This window comes from Tympanuchus pallidicinctus, unplaced genomic scaffold, assembly GCF_026119805.1.
Source record: "Tympanuchus pallidicinctus isolate F22 unplaced genomic scaffold, pur_lepc_1.0 scaffold22, whole genome shotgun sequence".
Lineage (NCBI taxonomy): Eukaryota > Metazoa > Chordata > Aves > Galliformes > Phasianidae > Tympanuchus > Tympanuchus pallidicinctus.
Window position 1 is genome coordinate 32,384,501 of NW_026294739.1, and position 11,634 is coordinate 32,396,134.

General features: G+C 40.0%; 1 protein-coding gene across 1 annotated transcript in view; it reads left to right on the forward strand.

Annotated features, from left to right (window-relative positions):
• The window catches only part of LOC128082014 (transcription initiation factor TFIID subunit 4-like), a 132,600-nt gene extending 123,349 nt beyond the window's left edge, over nucleotides 1–9,251 (forward strand). The window contains exon 15 of the mRNA XM_052685831.1: nucleotides 7,509–9,251. Within this exon, the coding sequence (XP_052541791.1) occupies nucleotides 7,509–7,676 (168 nt within the window). The 3' untranslated portion in view covers nucleotides 7,677–9,251. The remainder of the gene's footprint in view (nucleotides 1–7,508) is intronic.
• Nucleotides 9,252–11,634: the final 2,383 nt, after the last annotated feature.

An 11,634-nucleotide genomic window follows, 5' to 3' on the forward strand; every position in this document is an offset into this window, starting at 1 on the left:
AGATGAATGAGGGCAATTCATTCTCTCAAGGGTTGAGGAAATGATTTTGCGTTTAAATTTCACATTTGTAATTTTTTCTCCCACAAGCATTAAGATTTAGATAGTTTTCTGTCCCCCTCTCTTCTCCGCTTCCACGTGAGGACTGACAATATATGAAACAGTTACATGGTATCAGTGTCTCATCTTAAGTAGATGAGATGTAGCTCACAGCACACAGGGTGGACAAGATGCACTTCTTAGCGCTGATTTTCTCCTTAATCAGAAACAGCGACAAATGAATCTAGACCCCCACAGTCAGCCTGTCCCCTACAGTTGTTCTGCTCAGCATGTCTTCCATAAGAGACAGTCTTTACTGGCTTAGCAATTAGTATATTTTAATTAGATATTTAAACAATTAAATGTTACAGTTGTGTGTCTGGAGATTGGTGAATGTCAAGAATGTTTTAATCATTTTAAGTTTAAACAAAAGTCACAATCATACAGGTTAAAAAAGAAAAGGCCACCCACTATGTAGAACTGCAGTAGTTCAGAACTAATACCAAGGATTACCCCAAGAGAAAATTCAGCTGGGAGTCGAGTATGATTCCAGGAAAATGTGAATCCTGCAAGTTCCACTGTAGGGCTTCTCCCAGAATTGGTTTGACGTTTCTCCTCTCCCAGTGAGAGGGAATATGGGGCTGTACAGAGTGGTTGGAGTAGAGTAGAACTGGCAAGTCCTTAAAAAGAGGGGAAAAATCCCACATGCTAATATTGAAAGATGAGAAGGAAAAGGCACCACAACGCTTGAAAAATAACAGTAAAAAATTTGGCAGGATTAGTATTTCAAAGGGAGCAGCACTTGATTAAGCATTTGGAAAACATGGGAGGAGAAGCATTCCAAGCAAAATGAAAATATATGTGTATGATGGAAACAGGACAAATAGAATATTCTACTTGTAATTACCACTGCAAGAATTCAGTCCAAACTGAGAATTCTTAATCAGGTAAAATTGTCATTGCTTTTAAGTCCAAGTAAGTGAATTGTGGTAGGTATGAGATGTTTGTGGATAAAGATGTTGGCAAGGCCTGTAGCTGCAATGAAGAGCAGGTCCGTGAACAAAGTTAAATGAAAAGACCTGGAGACTGCAGCACCCGAGCAAAGCCTGTGCTGCGAGGTGGCAGAGGACACAAAGCGTTTCTGTCACACCGAGCGAGGAACCAGGGATACAGGAAGGCCTTTGGAAGGTGACAAGTCCTAGCAGAATGCAGAGCTGTATCTCTGTGCAGGGAAAACTTGAGATTCTCTCTCCCACGTTAATACAGTTTATTGTTCAGAGATCTGCCTGGATAAACTGACTAAGAATCTGAAATGATTAGCAGTCCGATTCCTTCCTGGCCTGTTGAGGACTGGGCAATTGAGCAGTTATCTCCCTCGAGCAGGTAAATGAAATGGCCCATATCTGCTTCACACTTAATCCATGCTACTTATTTCCATTGGGGCACACTTCTCCCCAGGTTGTTTCACACTGAGATGTTCTCTGACTTGCTTTTTGTCTGTTCTTATTCAGTTTTTTGGGGGGAGCGTTCACTTAGAAGAAAGAATAGCTGGTCAGAGTGGCAGAAGGCGCTGAATTTTTTCAGCAGGAAGGTTTTGGTGCAGTGCTGTTTTGCAAAGCAGTTTTTCAATTAGAATAGTACTTGCATATGTGATTTAGCCCTTAACATAATGAAAGCAAAGAGCAAGTATATATAAAGCATTCTTCTTGTAATGGCAGTCCATTTATATGGGTTGAAATAACAGTGTGTAATTATAAACTAAAATGATCACATCTAAAGAAAATTTTTTCACTGCACCTATGTCTCAGTATGATTTACCTTCCTCTCACTATTTCTTAATATAAAAATTACTGCATGCTGTCTTTGAAATGTTGCAATTGTGTTGGTATTTGAAGTACTTGTAAATACTTGTGCAAATCAGCTTTTCTGATGTTTGTCTGCAGGGTGAGGTGTGTGTTTATGTGCCCAGGGGAAAGGAGACGCATTTGCATCCAAGAGGGCGTAGCAGGCGAACGCGTGCCAAAACGGAGTCTGTAGGAACAGTTGCACTAAAATAGGATAGGGTAAAATGTTTGCAAATGAACATAACTAGCTGCCTAAGAAATGATGGTGTCCTCCCTGGAAATGGTGCTGGTCTGGAGGCCTAAATGATAGCTTTTGGTGATGAATCTTTCTAAAGACATTGCGGTGCTGCCATATTGTGCATATGAAGATGCACGGCCCTTTCGTAGATATAATTACATTTCATGCAGTATTGTTCATCTTTGAGGTGCTGGCAAACAGTTATTATTTACTTTTCTGTACTTCAGGGGAATACTGATTTAAGGATGTTTCGGCTTTCATTTAAATCAGTAAAATCATTACTGTTAGCCTTAGTAGGTGCTGGATTAAACTCTAAATTGTGTGGGACAGCTAATCATACATAATATTATACCTGTTTTTCATGTACAAAGTGCCTCTCAGCCAAAGATCTAATAGGACTTTATGCAAGCAAACATTATTGCTGCAGAATATCTCCAGAAGATTTCTTCTGATCCGAGATGTCTTATTCATAATGCCAAACTAATATATACGTTATCTTCCCACTCCTCTCCAGTTCATGGAGGTTGGAGAGAAAAAAATGCCTTGTGTTTTTTACTCCATAGATTGCTTAGCTTTGAATTGCTACTGTGTGATTCCCACTTTGAGACTTCGGCTTGAAGTGCAAGTCTGCCACAAGGATGTGCCATGTAGCCCGGGAAGAAAACCAGCGGGTCTTTCATCATTATTGCCTTGTCTCTCTGGGTCACAGAGAAGCAATAGCCGCAGTTCAAGACTGTGTTCAAAGGAGAGATGTCAGGACTGAATTGTTTTCTGGTGAAGGAAGGATGGATAAAATATTAAATGCAATTTTCTACTTGCCCTTATCTTTGTGTTTTTTGACAAAATATCACAGAATATCACAGTGTGTTTCGATGGCTCTATAATTCAGTGCCTTCAAAGATTTAAAGGTATACAGATTTGTGAAAAAACTTACTGAATTGTTCAGTGGTAGAAATCACTGTTATAAAAATCGGTGTAGATGTTGTTACTATGTTACATGAAAGATATTCTGCCCCAAATAGGGAGCAGCATACTTTTCAGTGTTACTCAGTTTAATTTTCATACACCTGCTGCATACACAACTATTATAGAATGACAGAATCCTTAGAGTTGGAAGGGACCTTTAAAGGCCATCTAGTCCTACTCCCTGCAGTGAACAGGGACACCACAGCTCGATCGGGTTGCCCAGGAGCTGATCCAACCTCGCCTTGGAAGTCTCCAGGGATGGGCATCAACAACCACACCTCTGGGCAACCTGTTCCTTTGTGCGTTAAATTGTAATTTAATGCTCAAAGACGTTTTTACTTTCTGAGTAGCAGGGTAGTTTGTCCATGAAAATTTTGGAAGGGGTGTGCCTGTATTTCTTAGTCCAGTCTCTTGGCAGCCTTTAAGCCTTTTGGGAAATACTGATCATACCTGAGAGTGGGCATTGGAAGAGGGAGAGAAGCAGAAAGGAGCTGCAGAGCGAGCCCATGAAATCTTTCTGAAAACTGTTAGCTTGGGTACAGGAAAGACGAGACGTGCTGGTATTGGCAGTGAGGAATAGGCTTTGGTGTAAGCTCCACCAGTCCTGGGTGGGTTTGTCTTGGGGGCCACGTGTCTGCTGGGCGGCTGCTAGGAGTAGTGAGCGGTTGGGGAGGGTGGGAGAAGAGCTGCCTGTGGGGTGCTTCTGAGAGCATGTGGTAAAAGGCAAAGGCTCTTAGAGGCAGGGGGACATCTGTGGTGTGTGGAGGGTGCTACAGTGGAGGGAGAATGTTCCTGGAGGAGGTAAGAGGTGATGAATGCGTGTGGAGGAGCTGGTTTTATTCTGGTAAGAAGTAATATAAAAGAAATGCAATACATCTGGAAGAAATCAGGCTCCGTGGATTTCTCTGTTCACAGGACTATTTGTTTTAGTTTCTAGAGTGTATGTTTGTTTGGCAGACGGTTGTATGTTTACCTACTAATCTACCAGCTCTTTGGTTGTTACTTTATTTTGAACTAGAGCAGAATAAAAATTACTCTGCTTTTCCAGCAGCATGAGTTTTCTCACAGAAGATGATCATAAAAATAGCAAGCAAGCTGAGTGGCCCAAATCTTGTGTCTCATCTGATGTAAATTCGGAATTGCTTCAAAATGTGCACCCTGAACCAGTTACTGCTCCATCTCTTCTTCTTAAGCCATAGTTTAAACCTAGGTAGCTTCCAACAATTGAATTAAGCTTGACAGTCCAACATTACTTAAAATTCTGCAAGTGGTGTATACACATGTCAGCTGAACATATGTGAGCTGTATTAAAGCTCACTGAAGATGGTGAAGTCTGACTGTGTCAGTGGGTCCCAGGTTACAGGTTTGCAGCAGCGTGGCACCGTGGCCTTTTTTGCCAATCCCTGCCTTTGACTCTGGAAGGGAACAGATGCTGCAGGATGCAGAGCAATGCAGCCGCTCTCCACTGTCTTCCTTACTGTGAGGATTGTCCTGTGAGATTTGCAGCTACCGAGGTTGGTGTTACAGGAAAGAATGGCGAGGCAGCAAGGGCAGAGATGGCTGGAGACAAGGGAGGGCCGGGTGGAATGGAAACAAGTTGCTGTAACTCAGGTATGCAGGTCCTTTCAGAATGAAGAGGCAGAAAGGGTTCATGTGATAAATATATTGTGTAAATTGTTGAGTTTTTTGTTGTCTTTTTTTCTGATCTGAAATATCGTCAGTTTCCCTTAAGTTATAAATAGAACGTTGCTGATACAAAGACTGGTACTGATGTATATTTGAGTGGGTGTGATTTGGTAATAGCTTGGGTGTGGGCAGGCAGGAAACAAAAGATGTAAACAATTTACAGCCACGTATTTTTTTTATTAGAGCTTTTATCTTTGTAACTCTTACGAGTTGCCATAGATACAGTCAAGCTAGGGCTTGTTTGTGTTGATGAGAAGCCTGTCGTGCTGATTAAGAAGAAAAAGAAGTTTGAAAAAGAACAATCTGCATTACTTCAGTTCCACCACTCTTGCCAATGAAATATCCTTGTATTTACGTATATAGTTAAAAAGCCAGTCTTTAATTTAAATTGGAGATCATACTGACAGAAACAAATTACTGTTCTGTCAATTCACAGATGTGTTTTTCCACTTTCTAATGACATTGTAACATTTTTTTTTCCTTGTAAAAGAGGATTACGGGATGATAGCAGGCTCACTGATTGGCTCCAAGTGAATGTGCACAGCTTAATGTCATGTTATGGCCTTGCATCAAGTAGATGCTCTTACCACCCAAAAATTCAGTACCTCAAGTGATAAATGCATTGAATGTGTCTGACCTCATCATAATTCCAGCTGCTCAGTCCAACAAATATAAAGCAATTATTGGATTTATATGTACCTCAACAATTAAAGGAATTGTTTTAGATGAAGAAAACAAACAAAAAAAAGTAGCTTTTCTGTTTAGGTTTATTGAAGTGTGTGGTTCTGGTGCAGTAAGGTACAGGTAGTATTTCTGATCAGTTCTTGGCGTGAGTTTAGGGCAGCTGGTGGCTGCGTTGTGTCTTTGCTGCTGCTCAGTATCTGTAGTGCATGCGGAGCTGACAGAGGCATTGCTGGGTTTTGGGAGGGATTCACTACGTAGGAAGAAGAGGAAAAAGAAAGATATATTTGAGTCCGTTTAAGTAAAATAAGTACGCACGTGGTAGTTCCTTGGAAAGCTGGAATTAGTCACAACAGCCCTGGCTGAACAGAGTGGGATGAGAGGCAGCTTAAGGTGGGGCATTGATCCAGACCTGTGGAAGATAGAGAATATGAGTTTAAATGATGCTATTCCGTTTAGGAATGCAATGTGTTTTAGCATAAAGGCTGAACAAATTCAGAGCACTGCTAATAAATGGATTATGCACTGGGGATATGTCTGGCTTCAGCATGGATGAGCAGCCCTTGCAGCTGCAGCACATGCTTTTCCTATGAGCAGTGAGGCTAGGTGGTAAATCAATTAATCTATTAGCAAAAGCTACTTCATACTGTAGAGTGGAATCCCTGAGATCAAATGTTGGTGGTGCTCGAAGGTTGTGGGCTCTTGCCTCCAAGCTTAGCAGCATTCATTTAACTACATTTAGGCTATAATAAGAGAATAGGATTTGACCCACTATTGTAATTTAATAATCAGATATAAGAGAAATATACTGAGCAGCATTGTTCTGCTGGTGATTCCTACTTTGGCAGCACACACACAGAAAAGCAATAGAGAAAACAGTGTCACCTCTTCCTTGCAATATACCATATACGTTTTTTCCCTATAACCTTTCAATACTAGAATAACGCTGAACTGTATTTCTAGTGGCTGAAATCAAGATCATACAGGAAGTATTTCCTGGGGAAAGAAAGGTAGGTTAAGAGCAGCAGCAAGTAGGCTTGGTATTTTAAAAATATTGGAAACTTTTGCCAGAAGTTTTAGAGATTTTAAAAATAATTTATACATTTTTAGAAATTAAAACCTATTTTTTTAAGTTAGAGCATTCTATTTTGCCAGAAATCAATTGGAATTATTAAAAGTGGTCTTCAAAGGATGGAAAAAGGTTGTATGTAGTAGTCAAGTTTCTGTTTTAAACTCGGCAAGACTGCAGAGTCTGTGCACTATGCTCGTTCAGTTTCTAAATATTCAGACCATGGGGTTCTCAGGCCCAGATCAGAAATTAAGGTAGTTTTTGGGTGCTATCCCTGTTCAGAAGGCCAGGATGAGGTATTCAGTGATTGAGGAGCTTCGAACCAACTTAAACAAAAATCTGTCGTCGTTTTACATAACAGTACACGAATGTTTGTCTTCATCATCTTACAGTGTCTGAGTCTTCCTTGTGATTTCTCTTCTTGATTTGTCCATCTCAGCAAGATGGTTCAGTGTCTGCTCACACCAAGCCCTTTTCTTCCGGACACCCAGAAGAGGGCATCTGGGTCCGCATGGGACCTGCAGCTGCAGAGGTTATGGCAGTAGCAATGTACTCACCCGTGCACTGCTCTCCTCATTCCAGATTCAGATCTCATTCTTAGATGAAGGATGTGGAATAAAGATTGTGTGCACATCTGATGTACTAAAGAAGGTTTTATGTACTGCAGTTAGTTCTGTCCCAAAAAGGCTCTTAAAATTATACGGGCCTAATACATCTGTGGTTCACTGTAGCAAGAGAATTATCAGTATGTTTGTCCTGTGTTGTGAACACACACTGTGTGGTTCTGTCTCGTGCTTGTTTCCACATGTTTCTTTACTCACTCTTTAACTTGGAGAGACTCAGAAGTACAGAAAAAGAAGTCGTATGTAATACTTTCAGAACAAGGTTCATAATACATGTAAGATATTTACAATAATCCAGCAGTTGGTTGCTGGAGAAAGCTCCCTACTGTTGCAGGACTTTGAACTCTGCTGTGCTTTCTTTGTAGGGCCTCAGTATGTCTGGTGGAGGTCAGACTGGCTTGGGGACTCCTTCATCCAGGCAGTATGCGCGACAGAAAATAACACGTGTAAACCTCAGGGACTTCATCTTCTACATGGAACAGGAAAGAGAAACGAGCCGTTCTCTCCTGCTCTATCGAGCTTTGCTTAAATAAAGCCAAGAATTGTACTGATTTCTCCATACAGAAGTTCAACTTGCATTGAAAGCTGTCATTTTAATGTGCCTTCTATTTTTTTCAGAAGTCAATGTTCCGGTAATTTTGTTTTGTAAAACCGTCAGACACATGCAATAAATTCCCTTTATGTAAAAAAGAAAAAAAAATGTGCAAACGGTTTTAAAATGTTAAATCCACAGATGTAACCAACTTCAAAGGCTTACTGCGTTTGGCCACGTTAGATAAGGCTAAAATAGATGGCATTGAAGTTACACAAAGAGAAAGAATGCCGCAGTGGCTCACAAAGATGTCATGGCCAGGAGGATCGGGACCTGAACGGGGAAAACCTTTGTGTTCACTGACAGTGCTGGTTTTCCTTCAAGGTTTGCTAGCGCTGTTTCCACTGAGCATGGTAATACCTGTTAGATTAGATATAATTGCAATTTTTTGCACAGCTAAAAGAATAACCAATGCACGCTGCCACAAATTTGATATATTTAGGATTTTTGCTTTTACAGCCCAGCGCGTTCCTTCAGCCATTTGCTGAACCAAATCCTAAGTGTATGAAATCTGTGCGTCTGGGTCCCAGCCACAGTCCATTGAGTAGCTTCCCGTTGTTGTCTGAATCTCTTCAACCTTTTGCACATTTGTAGCAGTTAGTAACATGAATCCTTTTATTTTCTAAAAATATCTTAATTTATTTATTGCAAAGAGTATGGTTTAATGATGGTTATAAAAGAGAGTATTGTTTGGGAAAGATTTTAGAGTATTCTATATGGATTATTAAAGTCACTGTAAAGGAGGCTTTTGGGATCTGGTTCCCCTTGGCAGTCACGAGAGCCAGGCTGTGCCCTGGGAGCCGGTGCTGCGGGGACTGGTGGTGCTTTACGCGGACGATTGGACCTGAGGACTCCAGTCCAGAGAGGCTCATGAACAAGTGCATGACTTTAAGCATATGGGTAGTTGTCAGTACTTACGGTGGGATGAATGCTTTTTAAACGCTTTGCTGAATTGGATTTTTGGGGGCCCACACCAAAGTCAAGCAAAGTTGACGCAAGTGCGAGTCTTTTTAAATGGGTATTGGATAGGAATGCTCAGCAGGAGGTGGGCACGAGCCGTACTTCCGAGGTACAGTGTTTCCAGTAGCCGTGGAAGGGAGACGTTTGCTTATTTATCTTTTCAATTTTTACTACGTTATGCTTGCCACTTTTTTGAGGCAATATTTTTTTTTTAATGGGAAACCGTAGCGAAAGCACAAATAGAACTATTTGTCCAATAGTTTTAAAAACAAAAGTTTTAATTATTTTTTAAGGTTTATGAAAAGCAGAAGAAAATTTATACTGCTGCTATTTAGCCAAAAGATTATTCATAAGGTATTTAAGGCCAGGAAGTGTAAAATTATGTTTTAAATGTATTGATAATTTGTACATATTGTTTATAAAGGCCTTGTGTTTATTAGAATTACGTTATTTTGATGATTTCTGTACATACTCGTAAATACCCCCAATTTGTGTGAAAACATACTCCCTTATTTGTACTTATTTTGTAAAGAAATAAAACAATTTACTAAAGTAACACATCGAGTGACATAGTATTAATTTATCAAACATGAATTTCACATTGTCTGGTAGTTCTTAAGCACTGTTCAGAAACATTTTGCATTAAAATATTAACAGGATACCCACAAAGAAATATTAAAACCAAATACTTCAATGTTCTGTTGTGCTGATTCTTATCCTTTGTCAAACATCTAATAAAATTGTCAACAAACCTTGATGCTATTAATGCAGTGAATGAACGCATTCAACAGTTGCCTTTTCGAGGGCGATCGGTCCAATAAGCACAACATAACATTCATCCATTTCTTTTCAGATGTGGGAGCAGAGCGGTGCCACAGGGTTGTACAAAAGGGCTTGCAAAGACTGTTCTTCAAGCCACAGCTTTGGAGCTCAGCAAAAAAAGGGTCAGAACAATTCTGTTCCATCAAATTAGGTTAAAACCAAGCTACGTTTACTTTTTGGCCTTTGTAATGAAAACATTTGCTGGCTGCACACCACGGTTTTAGTGGAGATTCTGCGATATTTTAAAACCTGTTTTAGCAACACTAAGTGATGTTCTTAATTAAGTTACGTTGCTATAGTTTAAGGCCAGAAGTAAAAATTCAAATCGGTTTTTGCTGATATTGCAGCCTAAGAATAGAGGGAAATAAGTAAAAAAGATATAAATGAAACTGTAATAAACTTTAAATAAGTGACCTGAAGTTACTAACAAAAAAAACATGTCCTAGCTTAACTTTTTTTTTTTTAAAAGGCATATTTCTTCTAACAAAGTGATTGTTTCCACATGTCTTCCTTGCCTTAGTGCTATTCTGCAGTCAATGCTGTGATGTCATGGCCCAAACTTTCCGTCTCAAGTTCACATGAACACGGCTGGCGCAGCCTGGAACTTTTCATGCTGCCACCTTTGCAAACTGCTGTAAGTACTGGAGCTGCCTTACTGAGCAGAAAAACTAGCGGTAGACACCAGACTGAAGAAGAAGAAACCAACCAACCATGAGTACTTCCAGTGACTGTCTGCATACACCTAAAAGCACCCTGCTTCCAAGTGTGTAAGAGTGCTGGCTGCCTTCAACTTCAGTGCAGGTGGGCCATGCTCAGCACCACGCAGGTACGCAGCGCCGCTCCTCTGGCAGACAGCCCGTGTGCACCTCTGCGTGGCTGAGCCTGAGTAAGAATGGCAGATCGGGGTGTTTTTAAATGGAGGTGTGACATATTCACCTTTATCTCCTAGCTGAGTGGTAATGAAAGGAGGAGGATGCACAGACATGCGTTCAGCCTCTGCTAGTACTAAGTCTCCCTGGTCAGAAATGCAGGACGAAAGCATACATAGGATAAAAACAAGGAGCAGAATGGACTATTTAAGGACATTTTGAACTTCAAGTCAACTCGATGTATGAAAGTAATAAATAAAACTGTTTTTTCCTTCTCTTTTTGTAAGACGTGGCTACATCAAGCTGAATGGAGCAAAAGGCCAGAGGAGATGCAATCAGAACTTCTCACTTTTCAAACGACGTGGGAGATACAGTGAGTGTTCCACCCTCCTTGCTTATTTTCGATCATTTACTTTACAGAAATGTTTATGGCATGAAGAACTGTATAAGAAATGTGCATACACAAATACATGACAATTATACGTTAAGTTCTTTACAATATTAAATGTATAATATACAATTCTACAGATATCTTACATACAAAGGTGAATGTTGTGCCATATATTCAAATATGGCAATGCTTAGGAACTTTAGAGTGTCGTACAAGTATAAAACCACAAAATAAAATAACTTTACAACTCTTTTGAAGTAGACAGATTTGCTCAACGGTTTTGCTAAGTTAGCAGGTCAATATGTATAGGCTAAGAATTTCCTAAGAGATTTCTGATTTGGGCAACCAGGGTGAAAAAAACCTGCTGAAGTCTGATTTTCCATGGACTGGCATCCCATGTTTATCCAAAAAAACCAGACCTCTGCCAAGGTTGCAGCTTTGCATATTTAGTACAGGTCGTCACTTCAAACACATCAGTCTTAAACTTGAATCTTTATTTTGCCTGATTGTAATCTTTTGGTATTAAAGAATTGTTAACCATCAAATACTGTTATGTATGGCCATATTTATGCATCTAAAAAGTTTAATTAGAATTCAGCATCTACAACAGTATTCTATAAATGAACGTGGGAGAAACTAAATTGTGACTAACACGTGAATTAGTTATTGAGGACCCAATTTGCTAAACAGCAATAAAGAGGATTCAGCAAATGCTGTTTATATCCTTGCACCTGCAAACATGGTGCTGTCTCCTGAGTTAGGAAGCCCTGTAAGTCAGAGAGCTGATACTGATTCATGAAAGGAACAGTAACCTACTACAGACACTGGGCTTGTTTGAAGAGAAAATTAAACAGATA